Source organism: Coenobita brevimanus, chromosome 93, assembly GCF_032717465.1.
Source record: "Coenobita brevimanus isolate Jiangsu-jjx chromosome 93, ASM3271746v2, whole genome shotgun sequence".
In the NCBI taxonomy this organism is placed as follows: Eukaryota; Metazoa; Arthropoda; class Malacostraca; order Decapoda; family Coenobitidae; genus Coenobita; species Coenobita brevimanus.
Window position 1 is genome coordinate 22,537,449 of NC_137046.1, and position 16,961 is coordinate 22,554,409.

Here is a 16,961-nt window from a genome sequence, read left to right on the forward strand (position 1 = left end):
TGTTGGATGTAGAATACAGAACAAAGAATAAACTTAAGCTTGTTGCTCAACAATTGGGAATTGCTGTTCGCTCTCATCATTCTAAAGATCAAATTGTTGACATGATTAATGAAAGCTTGTTTAATGTAACTCCTCGAAATGAGCAAACGCAGATTGAATTAGCTAAGTTACAGCTAGCCCTGCAGGAGTCTCGTGCTAAGGAGGTTGAATTTCAGGCCCGTTCTAAAGAGGCTGAGGCACAAGTTGAAATTGCTAGGATTCAGGCAGACCATGAGTATCGCATGAAACAAGGTGGAACTAGATCATCTAGCTCTGATGATTTTGATGTGGCTAAAAATGTTAAACTTGTCCCTCCTTTTAATGAATCTGATTTAACAAAGTATTTTCAGTTGTTTGAGAGGGTAGCTACAGGTTTTAATTGGCCTAAAAAGTATTGGCCAGTACTCCTTCAAACTGTTCTCACCGGTAAAGCTCAAGTAACTTATGCATCTTTGCCTCAGGATCAATCTGATAATTATGATGTAGTTAAGAGCTTGATTCTTAAGGCCTATGAGCTTGTTCCTGAAGCTTATAGAGTAAAACTGAGGACAACTTACAAGCAAGATAAGCAATCCCATGTTGAGTATGCAAAAATCAAAGAAGATCTGTTAGAGCAGTGGTTAAATTCTAAGAATGTGGATTCTGATTTTGGTAAATTTAAGCAGATGATTTTGCTGGAGGATTTCAAAAGGTGTATTAGTAAAGATGTAAGCCTATATCTTGATGAGAAAAGAATAGATAATTTGTCTGACGCTGCAGTTTTAGCTGATGAGTATGTTCTCACTCACAAGAGATATTCTAGAGAAAAAGGGAAAGCTGAGAGTAAGTACGTTGCCTCTACTCAGAGTACAGGTAACAGGAAAGAGAATAAAGATGATGTTTCTCAGGAAGTAAATACCAGCTCCACCTCTAGATTTCAGAAAAGTAAATGTACTTATTGTAGTAAGCTTGGTCATACTACGGAGAAATGTTTCAGGAGACAGCGTGATGTGAACAAAAAGGAGTCTTTAAATATTCAGTCAATTGGTCTAGTGTCCACTCTTGAGAGTTCCCAGAATTCTTTAACTGAGTTAACTGAACCTGCTTTGAGGGGTAACGTAAATTCTCATGATGGAGCTCCTCTTTTGAGCAGTAACGTGGGTGACACTCTCAAGAGTTCATGTGCTAATTTCCTGTCTGATGGTTTTGTCAGTCCTCTGGACAGTAATGACAGGAAATCAGTTAAAATATATCGTGATACAGGTGCTTGCCAATCCCTTATGCTGACCAGTGTTCTAGGCTCTAATATTAATTCCTCTGATGAAACTGTAATCTTACAAGGTGTAGGGAATAATTACTTCTCTGTCCCTCTGTGCAGAGTGAATTTAGAGTCTGGTTTTGTTAATGGTTCCGTTATGGTTGGGTTGGTTGAGACACTCCCAATGTCAGGTGTAACTTTCTTACTTGGAAATGATATTGGTGGAAGTCAAGTGTGTCCAGCTCCTCAGTTGTCTAGTGAGCCAGTGGCTGCGACCCAGGATTGTGATGTCCCTGATGTGTTCCCTGCATGTGCTGTCACTAGGGCTAAGTCTAAAGTTACTGGTGATTTAGAGGATAATGATGATGATGATGTTATCCTAGCTGACACTTTTCTTGCTAATTTGGACCACTTACCAGATGAGGCAGTACCCCGTAGTGTTGATAATTTGTCTCGTCAAGAGTTGGTTGAGTTGCAGGTTGCTGACCCTGAGTTGAAAGGTCTAACTAACTCTGCTTACAGTGAAGAAGAGTCAGCCGGTGCTTCTACTTGTTATTATGTAAAGTCAGGAGTACTTATGAGGAAGTGGAGACCCCCAACAGCATCAGCCGACTGTGAATGGGAGGTTGTACATCAAGTTGTCATCCCTCGTGTTTGTAGACAGGATATCATTAGAGTGGCTCATGATTCCAGTTTGGCAGGACACCTTGGAGTGAGGAAGACTGTGGCACGCATTTTGAAACACTTCTACTGGCCAGGTATCTTCAGGGATGTTTCCTGGTATTGTAATTCTTGTCACACCTGTCAAGTTGTGGGGAAGTGTAATCAGACCGAAAAGGTTGCACCTCTAGTTCCCATTCCTCCTTTTGAGGCGCCTTTCACCCGTGTGTTGGTGGATATTGTGGGCCCTCTTCCTAAGACTTCTTCAGGATTTTCTTATGTGTTGACCCTGATTGATATGGCTACTCGTTATCCTGAAGCCATTCCACTTAGAAATATCTCAGCAAAGAACGTGGTTAAGGAAATGCTAGGGTTCTTCACAAAGTTTGGTCTGCCCAAGGAGGTGCAGTCAGACCGGGGAAGTAATTTCATGTCAAATGTTTTCAAGCAGTCTCTGAAAGAGTTGGGCATCACCCAGATCACGTCTTCAGCTTACCATCCCCAGACCCAAGGAGCGTTGGAGAGATATCATCAAACACTCAAATCGATGCTCAAGAAATACTGTTTGGAACATCAGAAACACTGGGACAAAGGTCTTCCATTTGTTGTATTTGCTGCAAGAGAATCTCCAAATGAATCACTGGGCTTCTCACCTTTTGAACTACTGTTTGGCCATGAAGTAAGAGGACCCCTTAAGTTACTCAAGGAATGCTGGCTGTCAGAGGAAGATGACGTCAACCTGCTGGAGTATGTGATGAAGTTCAAAGAACGGCTGTCCACTGCTTTACAGCTGGAGAGAGAGAATTTAGGAGCTGCTCAGGAGAAGATGAAGACTTGGTATGATAAGAAGTCCAGGTTACGCCACTTTCAGCCAGGAGATCAGGTTTTGATTCTGCTACCAGTTCATGGGCAACCTCTTCAAGCCAAGTTTAGTGGTCCTTATTTCGTGGAGAAGAAACTCAGTGATGTCAACTATGTCATCGCCACACCAGATCGTAGAAAGAGCAAGCAACTATGTCACATCAACATGCTAAATTTATATCACAGGCGGGACGAAAGTAATCCAGTCTGCACTGTAGCTGTTCCACCCGAATCTGCAAGTGAAGCTCTCCCATGCAGTATGAGCCTGAGTGATAGTTTGGGGAAGAATCCTGATATCATGAATGATCTCCAGACTAAGCTTTCTCATCTAGCTTCCGAGGAAAGGCAGGAGTTTTCGGCATTACTGCAGGAGTACCCGCAAGTGTTCCGTGCCACTCCAGGAAGAACTACTGTGTTGATGCATGATGTCGAGGTTGGAGACGCAAAGCCAATTAAACTGCCTCCTTACCATGTGAACCCAGTGAAAGTTCCTCTCATCCACAAGGAGCTTGGCTACCTGTTGGACCACAAGATGATTGAGCCCTGTCAGAGCGAGTGGAGTTCTCCTCTCACTCTAGTCCCTAAGCCAGGTGGGTCACAGAGGCTTTGCATCGACTACAGACGTGTTAATCAGATAACTAAAACAGACACTTACCCTCTCCCTCGTGTGGAAGATTGCATAGACAAGATCGGAAAGGCTAGGTACATAAGTAAGTTTGATTTGTTAAAGGGATACTGGCAAGTACCTATGACTGAACGTGCTAGGGAGATCTCATGTTTTGTAACATTAGGAAAGACTTTTGCATGTTCTGTAATGCCATATACAGATTGTTTTAGAGTAGTAAGAAATTTCCTTTGTAAATTTCTTTTTTCTTTGTGGGGAGGTGTTACATAGCCTATGATTTCATCATCCTTTGTGTAATTTTAACGCACAGTATGCTGCATGTTTGATCACGAGCGTGTTCTGCCTCAGTTCCCCCCTTCTACCGTTATAGTAGAGTAAGTCGTCATTTCTGTTATTCAGTGCGGGATTGTCAACTCTTTGTCCCCATGGCTTCATTTGCGCGTCCTTCTTACAAGTTGTATCAAGCTCTGCCGGCCCCTATATAATGAGCTCAGTCTCTGCATCATTGCCACTTAGATCTGCTCCTCATTTTGTTCACATCTCTGTCCTCCCCTGTACAGATATTATTATTGTGAGTGCTCAAAAAATCTCCAAACATCTAGCAGCTGTGTGTAATTTGAGTATAACTGTTATTGCATTTTTTCTTGTACTGTGTAGTATAAGTTTAATTCTTAGGCCTAGTGAGGTTTTTGATTAATGCTGGGTTTTATGTCAGTCATTTTTGATAATAGTTTGTATCTGTAATAATTTATCTGGCATTCACTGAGTATTATCTGGTATCTCATTTTATCAGGGCTGACTTAGATAAATTTACTCTTGCTAATTTTGTGTTAATAGAGGCTATTGCAGTTAACCATATATTCAACCTGTTTTTGCCATTACATTATCCTTATGAGTCCTGAATGTTTTGTTGTTAATTTGAGCATTAAACTTTAACTTGTAATTTTACCTAACACTTTTGTTTTGAACCTGGAACTTTACGGGACAGTAGTGATTTTTAGTATTCTCACTTAAAGTGTACATTATCTTTCTCTGTTCCGTAACAATATATATATATATATATATATATATATATATATATATATATATATATATATATATATATATATATATATATATATATATATATATATGTGTGTGTGTGTGTGTGTGTGTGTGTGTGTGTGTGTGTACTGTATATATATATATATATATATATATATATATATATATATATATATGTGTATTTATGTATATATATATATTAAGCAGTGGGAGAAGTGCCCAGGAGCTATAAGTGATTGTAATGGGCGATATGAATGGAAGAGTAGGCACTGGTCCTGAGGATAGCATGATGGGTTGTGATGGAGTAGCCTACCAGGAGAAAATGATAATTGGGAGTGACTGAAGGATATGTGTCAGGAAAGGAGTTTGTGCATTTGTAACTCTTATTTCAAAAACAAAGATGCACATAAATATGCATGGTATAGAGGGAACGGGGGTCATGTTGAAAGGAGACTGATTGATTACTTGCTCATTGAGAGGTCGATGCTGAGAATAGTTGCTGAAACAAGGGCCGTGAGAGGACAATGTGGAAGTCTGTCAGATCATATGATTGTGGTATGCAAGATCGAGCTGAGTGGAGTGAGGTGGACCAGGAGAGTGAGGAGCAGTGAAGGAAAGAGACGGAAAGACGACAAGTTGAGGATCAAAGAAATGGCAGATGGATTCCCCACAGGACCAAAGTAGAGGAGGAGTTAGAATCAGTGAATTGGAATGAAATGGATCTGGACAGCCTGTGGAATGCATATAGGGACCTCTTAGTTAAGAATGCTAAAACGGTGTATGGTGTGGCAAGAGTAACAACAAAGAAGAAAGGTACGACATGCTGGGATCAAGAGGTTAAGAGAACAGTGAAGGAAAAGAGGAAGAAGTGGCTAGAGTGGTTAAAGGACAGGGGTTCAACTGAAATAAGAAATGAATATATTGAGAGCATGAAGCACGTACAGAGACTAGTGAAGAGGAAAAAGAAGGAGGTAAATGATGATCTAGGAAGAAAAATGAATGAAAACTATTCTGAAAATAGGAAGTTATTCTGGAAAGAGGTGTGGAAATGTAGAAGTGAAAACAGAAAGAAATGTGAAGGTGTGAAGGATGTATGTGGTAGATTATTAACTTATGAGGATGAAGTAAGGACCAGGTGGAAAGAATATTTTGAAAGCCTGATGAATCGGAATAGAGAGCAGAGCCACTGTAAATATGATTGGTTTGGGGGGAGTGCAGAGAAGGAATGCAGTGCCAGGAAGCGTGACACTCGCACAGGTGAAGAGTGCTGTGAAGCAGCTGAAAAATGGGAAAGCAGTTGGGGTTGATGAGGTGTATGCAGAGATGATTAAGTGTAGTGGAGAGAGAGGGATTACGTGCTTGATGGAGATATGTAAGAAGGCATGGATGAATGAAGCTGTGCCAGTAGAGTGGAAAAAGGCTGTGAATGTACCCCTGTACAAAAATAAAGGTGAGTGAAGTGAGTGCAGGAATTATCGCGGCATAAGTTTATTGAGTGTGGTAAAGAAGATATATGGAAGAATTATTATAGGGAAAGGAAGGGGGATATCAGAAGTCCTAGTGAGTGATGAACAGGGTGGCTTTAGGAGTGGCAGAGGATGTGTGGATCAAATATTTACAGTGAGACAGTTAATGGAGAAGGCTTGTGAGAAGGACTATAAGGTGTTTATGGCATCCACGGATCTGGAAAAAGCATACGACAAAGCAGACAGAGAAGGATTGTGGAAGGTTTTGTGCATGTACGGTGTAGATGGTAAGGGTAAGCTAGGTGCCATCAAGAGTTTTTATGATAGTGGTGAAGCATGTGTAAGGGTTAACGGTCATCTAAGTGAAAGGTTCACAATCAGTGTGGGCGTGCGACAAGGTTGTGTGATGTCCCCGTAGTTGTTCAATATATACGAGTATATGGATAGGGTGATGAGAGAAGTAAAAACACAAGTAACAGAGACGGGGATGGCGTTGGTAATGAATTGTGATGGATGGAATATCTCAAAATTGCTGTATGCTGATGATGCAGTACTACTTGCAAATACCGGACACTTTGTAGGCTAGAGCAGAGTTTTGCTGATGTCTGTGAGCGTCGTGCCTTGAGAGTAAATGTAGAAAAGAGTAAAGTGATGGTTACTGAGACAGAAGGTGACTCCCACTGCGATGTTACAGTGAATGGAGAGAGACTGGAATTGGTGAAAGAGTTCAAATACCTGGGGACTGTGATAGAAAAGGCAGTACAATGTGCAAAAGAAGTTGAAAGTAGAGTGATGCAAGGAAGAAAAGTAGCTGGTGCAATGAAGACCTTGATAAGAAACAGAGCCTTGAGTGTTGCAGCAGCACGAGGCTTACATGAAGGAGTATTAGTGCCAATTTTAACATATGGATGTGAGACTATGGTTTGGCATGAAAATAAAAATTCATAATTGAGAGCAGTGGAGATGGGACTGCTGAGGAATGTACAGTATGTGGAGTACAGAGAGTGGATAGGATACGAAATAATGTGATTCGTGAAATATGTGGAGTGAGGAAGTCTGTGGACACCAGAATCAAAGAGAGTGTACTGAGATGGTATGGTCATGCGGGAGAATGGATAACAACAGAGTGGTGAAAAAGGTATATCTGAGCGAATTTGAAGGAGGGAGGAGGAGAGGTAGGCCAAGGAGAAGGTGGAGGGATGTGGTGGATGAGTGCGTGAGGAAGTGGGGTTCGGAAATCGGTGAGGCTAGGGGATTGACAAGAGATCAAGCTGGCTGGATGAATATTATAAAGAGAAGCACATGATCAGAGATTTGGCACTCCTTTTTAACGTGACAGCATCCGGATTGACTCTATCGGATACGTTTATGTGAAGCTACGGAACGTGGTGGTTGTTTTTGGCGTATCAGATAGAGCCCGGATGCCGGAGGCTTGAATGATGAGTGAATGGAAGCGCGGCCCATTGGATTGGGCAAATTTGGGCTTTCTGGACATTGCCACTCTTCACCCTGCCCTAGGGTGGGAAAGGAGGGCCGGATGATGATGATGATGATGATGATGATAATATATACTGTATATATATATATATATATATATATATATATATATATATATATATATATGTACATAGAGAGAGAGAGAGAGAGAGAGAGAGAGAGAGAGAGAGAGAGAGAGAGAGATGTAAGTAAACTCTCAATTCTCCGGCGTAATTTAGCCAACCCCTACTCCTGAAATTGCAGGACATTGGATATTACGTAGTTCCTCCCCATCGGGTCAACATTCGGCATCAAGCCGGATATTGTGTTACTAAGCATCTCGACCCTCTATCCTAAACATTTTCCCACAAGTAAAAGATGAAAATTATGCATAAAATACAACACAGTATTGATACAGTACAGTATTACAGTAAATAGTGTACTATTGTATGTACCCACCAGGTGTTGGTATCAATGGAGGGTGAAGTTGTACACCATGTAGTATAGTACAGTGCACTTAATCCTGTTTGGTCTAGTGGCAAATGGCTCCCACAAAGATTAATCCAACTTCACCACTAAGGCTCGATATCCGCCGAGGGTAGTGGAGTAGGTAGTGCAGATGGAGTGGCAGAGGGTATCAAGAGGAGCTCCAATGAGGTCTCCGAGTGAGACGAGATCTCATGTGGAAACACCACTCTCGAAGGGGCTGAAGGTGGTGCCGTGGCCAAGATGCCTGGCTGAGGTGAAGAAGTGGCCGTGGTGTGCCTGGCTAGAATAAAGAAAGCCAAAGTGAGGAAGTAGAGAGTTGGGGTGACAGAGGGCAGTACAGGAAGTTCGAAGGCTGGGGCAACATAGGACGATGCAAGGAGATTAAGGGCTGTGGCGATGGAGTGGAAGGCTTCACTGGATAAAAAAGGACGTGGTGGAGGACTGCCTGGTGATCCTTCTCAGCTGCAGCTTTATTACATTCTCATAGCCCTATTGCAGGTAAGTGGCCACGGCATCAGTAAAGATGGGTAACCTAGTAGGATGCTCGCAGTAGTTGAGAAGGACGTCCACTGCATCACGGACCTGCTGGAGCATCGGGATATCTGCCACTTCGTTGTCATCATCATCATCCTCTCCTTCCTCCCCTTCTTTCTCGGTGCCCCCTGCAGTCACGGACTCTGCGATTACTTACTCCTGCTACTTCCATTCGCCAGATGAAGTCCTGAGCTTCAAAGCCGGTAAAGTCAGCAGTGGTATCTTCAACTATGAGGAGCTTGTTCCAACCATGCTCAAGCATGAGTGCAGAGAGTTCCCTCCAAACCTTCACCCAGTTGTAGATCGCAGACTTGAAGAAATACCTCTTGAAGTTGGGCAAGGTTCTCTCCCCCCTACCGTCCTCGCCTTTGACTGCCTCCTCCTCGTCCTAGAGGACAGTCATCACGTCTTCCATAAACCTCTTCCAGTAGAGCTGTTTTGTTGCATCAATAATACACTGGTCCTTTGGCTGAAAGACTGAGGTCGAATTAGGTGGCAAGAACATGACCCAAATACAACCTTCATCTCCAATCAACTCCTTCTCAGAAGGATAAGCAGGAGTGTTGTCAAGGAGCAGCAGAGCCTTCACTTGGTTGTGGGCATGACCAAAACTTTCCATTTGATAGGGGATAATCTTCATAGCGTGACTGTAGAACCACTTTCTAAAGATCTTGGCAGTAAACCAAGCCTTCAGCAAGTGGAAATAAATCACTGGGACACTATCCATTAACAGCCGGAGACAATGTAACTGTTTGGCATGTCCCACTACAAGTTTCAGACAATGGAAGCCCGTTGCACTGGCACAGGTACACGCTGTTTGCTCGCCTTATGACCTTATTGTCAGCCAAGGTATTAGTCGGGACAGACCTGAAGAACAGACCAGTTTCGTCAGCGCTATAAACCTGTTTGAGACATAACACTTCTTTGTCAATCAGGTTTTTAAGTTTGGTGTGAAACTTATCTATTCCTTTTTGTGTTTGCGTCCAACACCTCACCAAGGTAATCTTGTTAGACAGCCCATATCGATGTTTGAACCAAGTCAGATGCCTTGAAATACGCTATCCCCTGTCGCTCAGTGAACTTGGTGGCTTCAGCCTTCAGCTTGAAGCAATGTGCAATCATGCCACTCGCATGCTGTTGTCGGACCCACTTGAGGCAGGCCTGGTCGAGTTAGCTAAAGTGTGGCTTAGCCTTCAGTCTATACTCGTACCATTGCACATTCATGCCATGTTCATCCTGGAAGAGCATCCTGTTGGACTGCATGTTCTTCCACAAATCCTGCAATGTGGTCTGGGGCATGTGATTGTCCAGCCTTGCTTCATCTTCTCGACTATGTCCATCTTCATAGAGAAAACAATATGGCACCTCTGAGCAGGTAGTGGAGGAGCCATGGAGACAACAAACAGGACCATACACAAGACCAGCAGGACCTGCAGCAGCCAGGGCACCACCACAAAAGCCACAAACTCAGCCATCACGCAGAACTAGGGTCGAGTACAGTAAAGTAGTGAGCACTAGGGCACAGAGAATTTAGGGGCCACAAGCGAGGCACGTGGGACGAGCAAAGACACAGCACTGGGGGTCGGCACCAAGTGCATAGTCGTAATTTCACAATCACGAGCACTAGGACACGAAGAACTGAGCTCTGGAACAGCAAACAGTGAGGCATATTCGGCCACAGAGTAAATCACAGCACGAGGGTTTTGCCACTGTGTGGTCACAAGAGAAGAGTGCACAGATACGTCTTTACTTTACGAAATCTACAGGAGAATGAGAGAGCAACAGTAGGCTTGGTGCAACAGGTTAGCCACTCCCGCGACGCATTCTGATTGGCTGGAGCATTGCAGGCATTCTCAATGGCTGGTGTGCTGCAGGGTTTTCCCGGGCTCTGGTCGGCTACTGTGTATGAGCCGGCTGATACGCTTCATCGTCACCGGATATTGCATAGAACCACTTTTTGCTTCCCATTTCGGCACTGAATATTGCATAATTTCACTGGATATTGCTTTAACAGAGCCGACCAAAAAGCGCTAGATATTGCGTTGGGCTGGGTATTGTGACCATGGATAATTGAGAGTTTACTGTATACATATAATATTTACAGCATATCATGAAAGCATTTCCAGAAAGCTAGAATGGGAGAACAATGTATTAAACACATGTGGAGGAAGCTTAATCCTCGTAAGATTTGCATATGACATTTTTCTAATCTCAGAAACATCAGAGACATTGAAAGAAATGTTGAATGACCTAAACAGAGAAAGCCTCAAAGCAGGGCGGGAGAAGTCCCAGAGTAAACCTAGAATAATATTTACTAGATACACCAAAAAGCGCCATCAGAATAAGTGGAGAAACTCTTGAAGAAGTTAAGAAGTAAACTGCTGCTTTACTGAAATGCCTTAGAAAATAGAGCTTGTGAATTAGGTGTATAATTATCTTCAGACAACATGGGAACGAGAGCTATAGTAGTATTTATCACTTTTTCCAATTCTGAAATTTATTTTAAACTACAGTATACTGACATCCATTTCTGTCAAAAATCACTGGTTACTGCTATAACCTCCCACCATCGTCAACAGAAACTTTACAGAAGAAATTTCGATCAGCATCCTAAAAAAACTTAGTAACCTAATATCATCCTAGCCTAGCTTAAACTAGACATGTCTTGGGTATCCTTTGGTACTGACCTGAGTATCCTTCGTTTCTGATCAGGACATTCTTGACATGGGGGCATCAGGGAGCCCGTTCTAATTCACCGGCTACTCACACCACAGCAATGTATCAGCAATAACTTGAAACTCGACTAGCTTGCTTACGGATTAAAATGCCAAATATATCTCATTCATAATGTGTGACAGCCATAACTCCGAAGGAAATCGTATTAGATATGTCAAAACTACTTTTATCAGAGACATAATATGTATGATTCCCTTGTTTGTCTAAAGTAATTAATACTGTGAAGTACATGGTGCGGGGAAACATACTAGTCTGTATCGCTGGCAGCATGGCGGAAATGTTCCCTTCTGTAGCTAAGCAAACATTTGCTCTTGAGGCGATAAGTCATCTTCCTATCTGATGCAGTGCTGCATCATCATCATAATCGTCCAATCCCAACCTGACCCATATACACAGGAGCGTAGGGGCCCTGGGTTGAGCTACTCATTCCCGACATTTAAGGCAACGATGACCACCTTGAGTGTCATTACGCAAGCAAGAAGCCCAAAACCCTTACAGGTTCTATCCCGTTGAAGCGCCTCAACCCATTAGGTGTCATTTGGTTACATGGTTACCATCGGGCGCAGTACGAGTAAATAGCTTTCTGGATTGCAGGAAACCATTAGGCTTGTCACTAAGTATAGTCACTTGGAAAGAGAGAGAGAGAGAGAGACTACAAGGAGTGGGTGGAAGGCGCCCAGCCTACCACAGTGCAGTTGTAAATACCGTAAAATTTGTAATACCTTCAGCATATGGAGAAGATAAAGTTTTCACAGATACTCCTACTAATGCTATGTGAAGAGCGCATGAAGCCAACAAGAAATGACGATTAAAAAAAAAAAAAGGGATAAAACCAGCCCATTCACACTTATATTTCAACTTAATCCAATATAAATTTACAAAAGAAAAAAAAGCAGCCGAGAAAAAAATTACCAGTACAGCACCAAAAGCCAGATAAATACTTCAGTAGAGTTGGACACACCTTTAGGTTGAAGCTATCACAGAAGCCGCTCTTGTGGCTGTTCCTGACGGTATGGCACACCTCCTCGGCGGGAGTCACCAGTATCAGTCCATGTAAGCCCCTCAGTAGGTGTCGGCTGGGATGGAAAGGCAGGTAGAAATGAAAGCAGAAAGGCAGGTAAGTGAAGGTAAGAAGGTAGGCAGATACTAAACGTGGTAAGGTAGGCAAGTACGAAGATAGGATAGGCTTGTATTAAGGTAAGTCATAGCTGTTTTAAAGCCTATAAGTAGCAAGGTAACTAGCTATATTTAAAGGATATTACATGACAGGGATGAAAGGAAGGTGGACATAGAAGTGAAAAACTGTAGCTAAGAAGGCAGGCAGATAAGGAAATGCAGTGATCAGTAAGTTTGAGTAGGTAGGTGGGTGCTACATGCCTGGGCAATACTGCAAAGTGCAGAACAGTTTTCAAAGCATGAGAAACATGAGTAGGAAATAGGATTATTTGGCTTGACAAATGCGCATATCCTAATGTTATTCTTATGCTTTCAAGTGATGTAATTTGGTGTTGTTAAAGATTTTTTTCCTCAGTGCATAGCATTCCTAGTGCTAGGGTACATTATGAGACTGGTGATATCGCCATGGATGTTGAAGTCATTGTTACCAATTAATGTAAGACGCCACACAGAACGAAAGAACGTTATTACATTGTTACATGATCAACTCTTGGTTACTCTCAACCCTGTACTAGTCTCAAGAGAGGGAGGCTCTATTTCTGTTACAGTAAAACTGCGTTTTCGTGAGGCATTTTAAGACCACTCAAGACCAGTCAAAGTTTTTTGGACCTACTTGATTCTTGCGAGAATGGATTTTAGATCAGCACCATCCCTGATGTGCTCTTACAGTTCGGAAGATCGAGTGGGCAGAGTCATGACGGAATCATTTATGTAAACAGAGAGAATGGGATGATAATAAAAAAAATTAGCTATAACAGAGGCGTTATCAGCATACATAGTAGTGTTACTATGTCATATAAAAGAAAATATGACAGCTCGTCAATGTGTCACTCTTAGATTCATGATAATGAGTTCTCATTACACATGAAGTGAGATCAATGTGTTGCTTATTTTTCAGTTAAAAAATAACTCTAATAACCGGAGGCAAAGAATGCAGTACCCGTCCTTAAGGAATTATTACTGGGGAATAGTTGTAAGTGCCTTCATTACCTTATAATAACCACTCGTACTCCAGGTGGGGCCAGATGGACCCTAACACATTCTTTAAATGATGCTATGTAGCCCCTCATTGTTTTAGGGATCTGGCCAACCATGACGGTCATGGCCGATTGTATAAGCAAAGAAATTTTGAGTGAAAAGGCTCTTATAGTTCTGGAGTTAGGGGGGCGCAAAGTTCAAGGGGGTCGTCCGGTACCCCACCTAGCATTCCGCGTAACATTTTTTTTTTTTTCAAATTCTTGATATTATTGACTATATCACTGAATGCTGAGATGTTCTAGAGTCAGCGGGGAAGAATCGTACAAGATCCTCCCAATTCTGATGCTGATAATGACATATTAGTTGGTTTTACTGAATGTTTACCAGATTTGTAAATCATTTAGCTTTTTTTTCTGTATATACTGTAAATGTCAATCTTTTTTTAATATACAGTAAATGTAAATCTAGCTTACTTCATTTGTATATCATTCAGGGGTTTTTCTAAATATATATGTCAATCTTGTCTATGTTCTGAACATAATTCAACCTAATTTTCCCAGTCATTTTATAGCCATGATTTTTTTGTCTACGGTATTATAACTGATAATACATTTATTTTATTATGTTAAGAGCATGCTAAATGAAGAAGAATGATGTAACCTAAAAATATAAGCCATATTATTCATTACATATGCAAACTTCAAAATTTTAGAAGAAACTAATAAATTTTTTTTAACTAAAGAAAAAAGAAAAAAGGACATATGATGGATTGGCTGCACGTGCCTTGTCCTGAGCAAGATATGTGCAAAATTTAACATTTGCAACTTTGTGCATATGACAGAAATCCATCATTTAATTTGGGGTCTCTCAAACCTCCACATGGCGTTCCGGGTTACGAATTTTCACCTGGCGTACGAAGAGATAATCCATAGAGACTCACGAAATTTGCACTTCTCTCCAGACATTATCTCACTAATTCAACCATGACTGATCATCTTTTTCATTTCAGGTTTGAACATGTATTCATTAAAAGTAGCATCTACACATATATCATCGTCCCATGTCACTGCTGGCTGTTGTTTGTGCGAAATTCTATTTTTAAATAATATTTAATTTCAGTTCTGTTCACTGTCTTTGCTATATCAGCTGTTTACCCAAGACACGGGACGCTCCTGCCTGTCCTTGTGGCCCAGTGCTACCTGGCATCCTTTTTGTGCGCAGGACTACAATAGGTAAACCCAGTCGTGGCTCTGGGGCAGGACCGTTAGAGACCAGTCTTGACCAGTCTTATTTTTCTGAAACTGTCTCACCAGAACAACCATGGGACTAGTCTCGACCGGTCTTGACCGATCTAAAAGTTTCACGAACATGCGGTATAAGTTAGACATGACATTCAACGACCGGAAAAAAGAGTGCGATGCACTAGACAAATGTCAATACATGACCCTGAGCCTGCGCACTTTTCTAGTAACATAATTAAAGGACCCATCTTCGACAGAAGGTTTGGAAATCGTATATATGACTTACCCTATCGTATGCACAGTTAAATTTCTGGCACAGTTAGGCAGGACGGAGGGAGAGGGGGATACAAAAAATCAACATTCCCTCTCCCCCTTGATACAAAGCCGGGTAGGGTTTTGAAGCTAGTACTAAGGTAAATGTGTAGGTAGGTAGATATAGTTTAAAACGAAGGTAATAGGGATATGGAATAAAGAGATCTGTGCGTGTAGGTGAGTAGGCAACTAGGTGGGGATGGTGTATCATAAGGGTAAATAAATTGCAGATACCACCACCCGTACTGTGCCAGGGATCGAGCCTTGGATCATCTGATGACTGTCACGCAGCTTTCATCAGTTTTTGTCAAATGTTCCGGAGATCGATCCCTGGCACAGTACAAGCGAGTAAATGTCCAATATTTTTTTCCTGTGGCACTACAGATTATGTCACAGTTCTGTAAGTAATGTTTCAGCAAATTATTAGATAGTAAATTCTGTTCACCTATCATCCCAGCCCCCTCAAAAATAAATAACGAAAGAAGATTATCAACTTGAAGGATATGGCGTAATCTTTATTTCGTTACTGTTATCTCTAGACGATTTTATTGAGGTTAGAAGAAACATCTCGAATCTGAGGCATTACTGCAGATGTAGCTTTCACTGTTCCCATTGTATGAAAGATCTTGCACTGAATGAGTAAAATCGTCTGGAGATAGAAAAATTAACCAATAAAATGTGTCTTCGGGCTGAAGGAATAACAACTGAACAAGAGTGTTATGTAAAGACGAAATGATGGTATATCCACAGCAGCGAGGGTTGCCGTGGAATATTTATGCTGCCCTTCCTCCTACCACGCACATCAACGCCAGGCGACGGTGAATAACGGATGAGTAACACGAGGCTAGTACGATAAGGGAAAATTGGGTGGTGACTATTACGTTTCACATTCTCTCTCTCTCTCTCTCTCTCTCTCTCTCTCTCTCTCTCTCTCTCTCTTTCCAGACTCGCTTATACTCAAACACTCATTTATACCCATAGGCGTACGAGGAGAGGGGTCTGAGGAGTTGCTGTGCCCCAGGACCTAGAAAATGTCTTTTTTCTGGGAGGGGGGGGGGGCGAAAGCAGATGTTTCAGCACAGACCCTCTCCATGGTACGCTGACACTTTTAAAAGGAACTTGATTTCTGACCTTATTAAGAAGGCGTGAGGGTAAAATAATTTTATTGTTTTCGGTTTGTTCTTATACATCTTCATTACTCACTGTCAAATTTCATATGAGTGCAAATTTGAACAAGAAATTTGAGCACATTAATTACTCACACATAGATTACTTTTATACATAGTTATATATTCGTGCACTATGCAATTTTAGCAATAAAAATTGGAGATCAAGGCAACTTAGAGCATTTTCGGGCCAAAATCCTTCCTTCCGCCCCTGAAGTGAAATGTCTGACTACGTTTGTGCATATTTATATATACTCCCACAGTAAGCTACAGTTGCTGGAAAATATACCGACTCTACTTACAACTATCCAACTATAGCTTATCCCAAGAAAAAAACTCTGTAGGCTACGTTGTCCTCTCTGCAGCTCGAGGGGCTTGGTAATAGTGGTTGTATTAGAGATAATTGCAACCATCGGATTATCTGAACGTGATCTCAGGGGACGGAAGACTAAAGCTGACCTCTCCTGCAGTAAACCATCTTCCTTTTGGTAGACAGGGAGGGAGTTGAGGGTTGTGTGTATGACCAGACAGCTCCACCATCCAGTGCCACCGAGTGAAGGCACCTCCAAGAGCGAAATTTACTTAGAGCCCAAATGTGACTGCCAGTAGCAGGACGGCAGACGAAATTCTAGTCACTTGTCCTCATCTTCGTATCATTATGAGAAAGGATGAGGTCTTGAAGAAATGGAAAATTAAATTCGTTAACCTACTCCGTAACTAAAAACCCAGTTCTCCCAATTCTCCCAGTTCTCTCTTCTCTCACTGTGTATTCAGCTGAGGTTTTTAAGATTTTGAGAATACATCTTTATTCGTAACTGTTGTGGAAGAATCTCTCTCTCTCTCTCTCTCTCTCTCTCTCTATTGTATATATATATATATATATATATATATATATATATATATATATATATATATATATAT

At 41.7% G+C, this 16,961-nt stretch overlaps 1 protein-coding gene across 1 annotated transcript in view; it reads right to left on the reverse strand.

The window, feature by feature from the left end:
• LOC145412380 (ionotropic receptor coreceptor Ir8a-like) overlaps positions 1–16,961 on the reverse strand; it is a 214,090-nt gene that overhangs the window by 118,615 nt on the left and 78,514 nt on the right. The window contains exon 6 of the mRNA XM_080282268.1: positions 12,129–12,243. Coding sequence (XP_080138394.1) covers positions 12,129–12,243 — 115 coding nt within the window. The remainder of the gene's footprint in view (positions 1–12,128; positions 12,244–16,961) is intronic.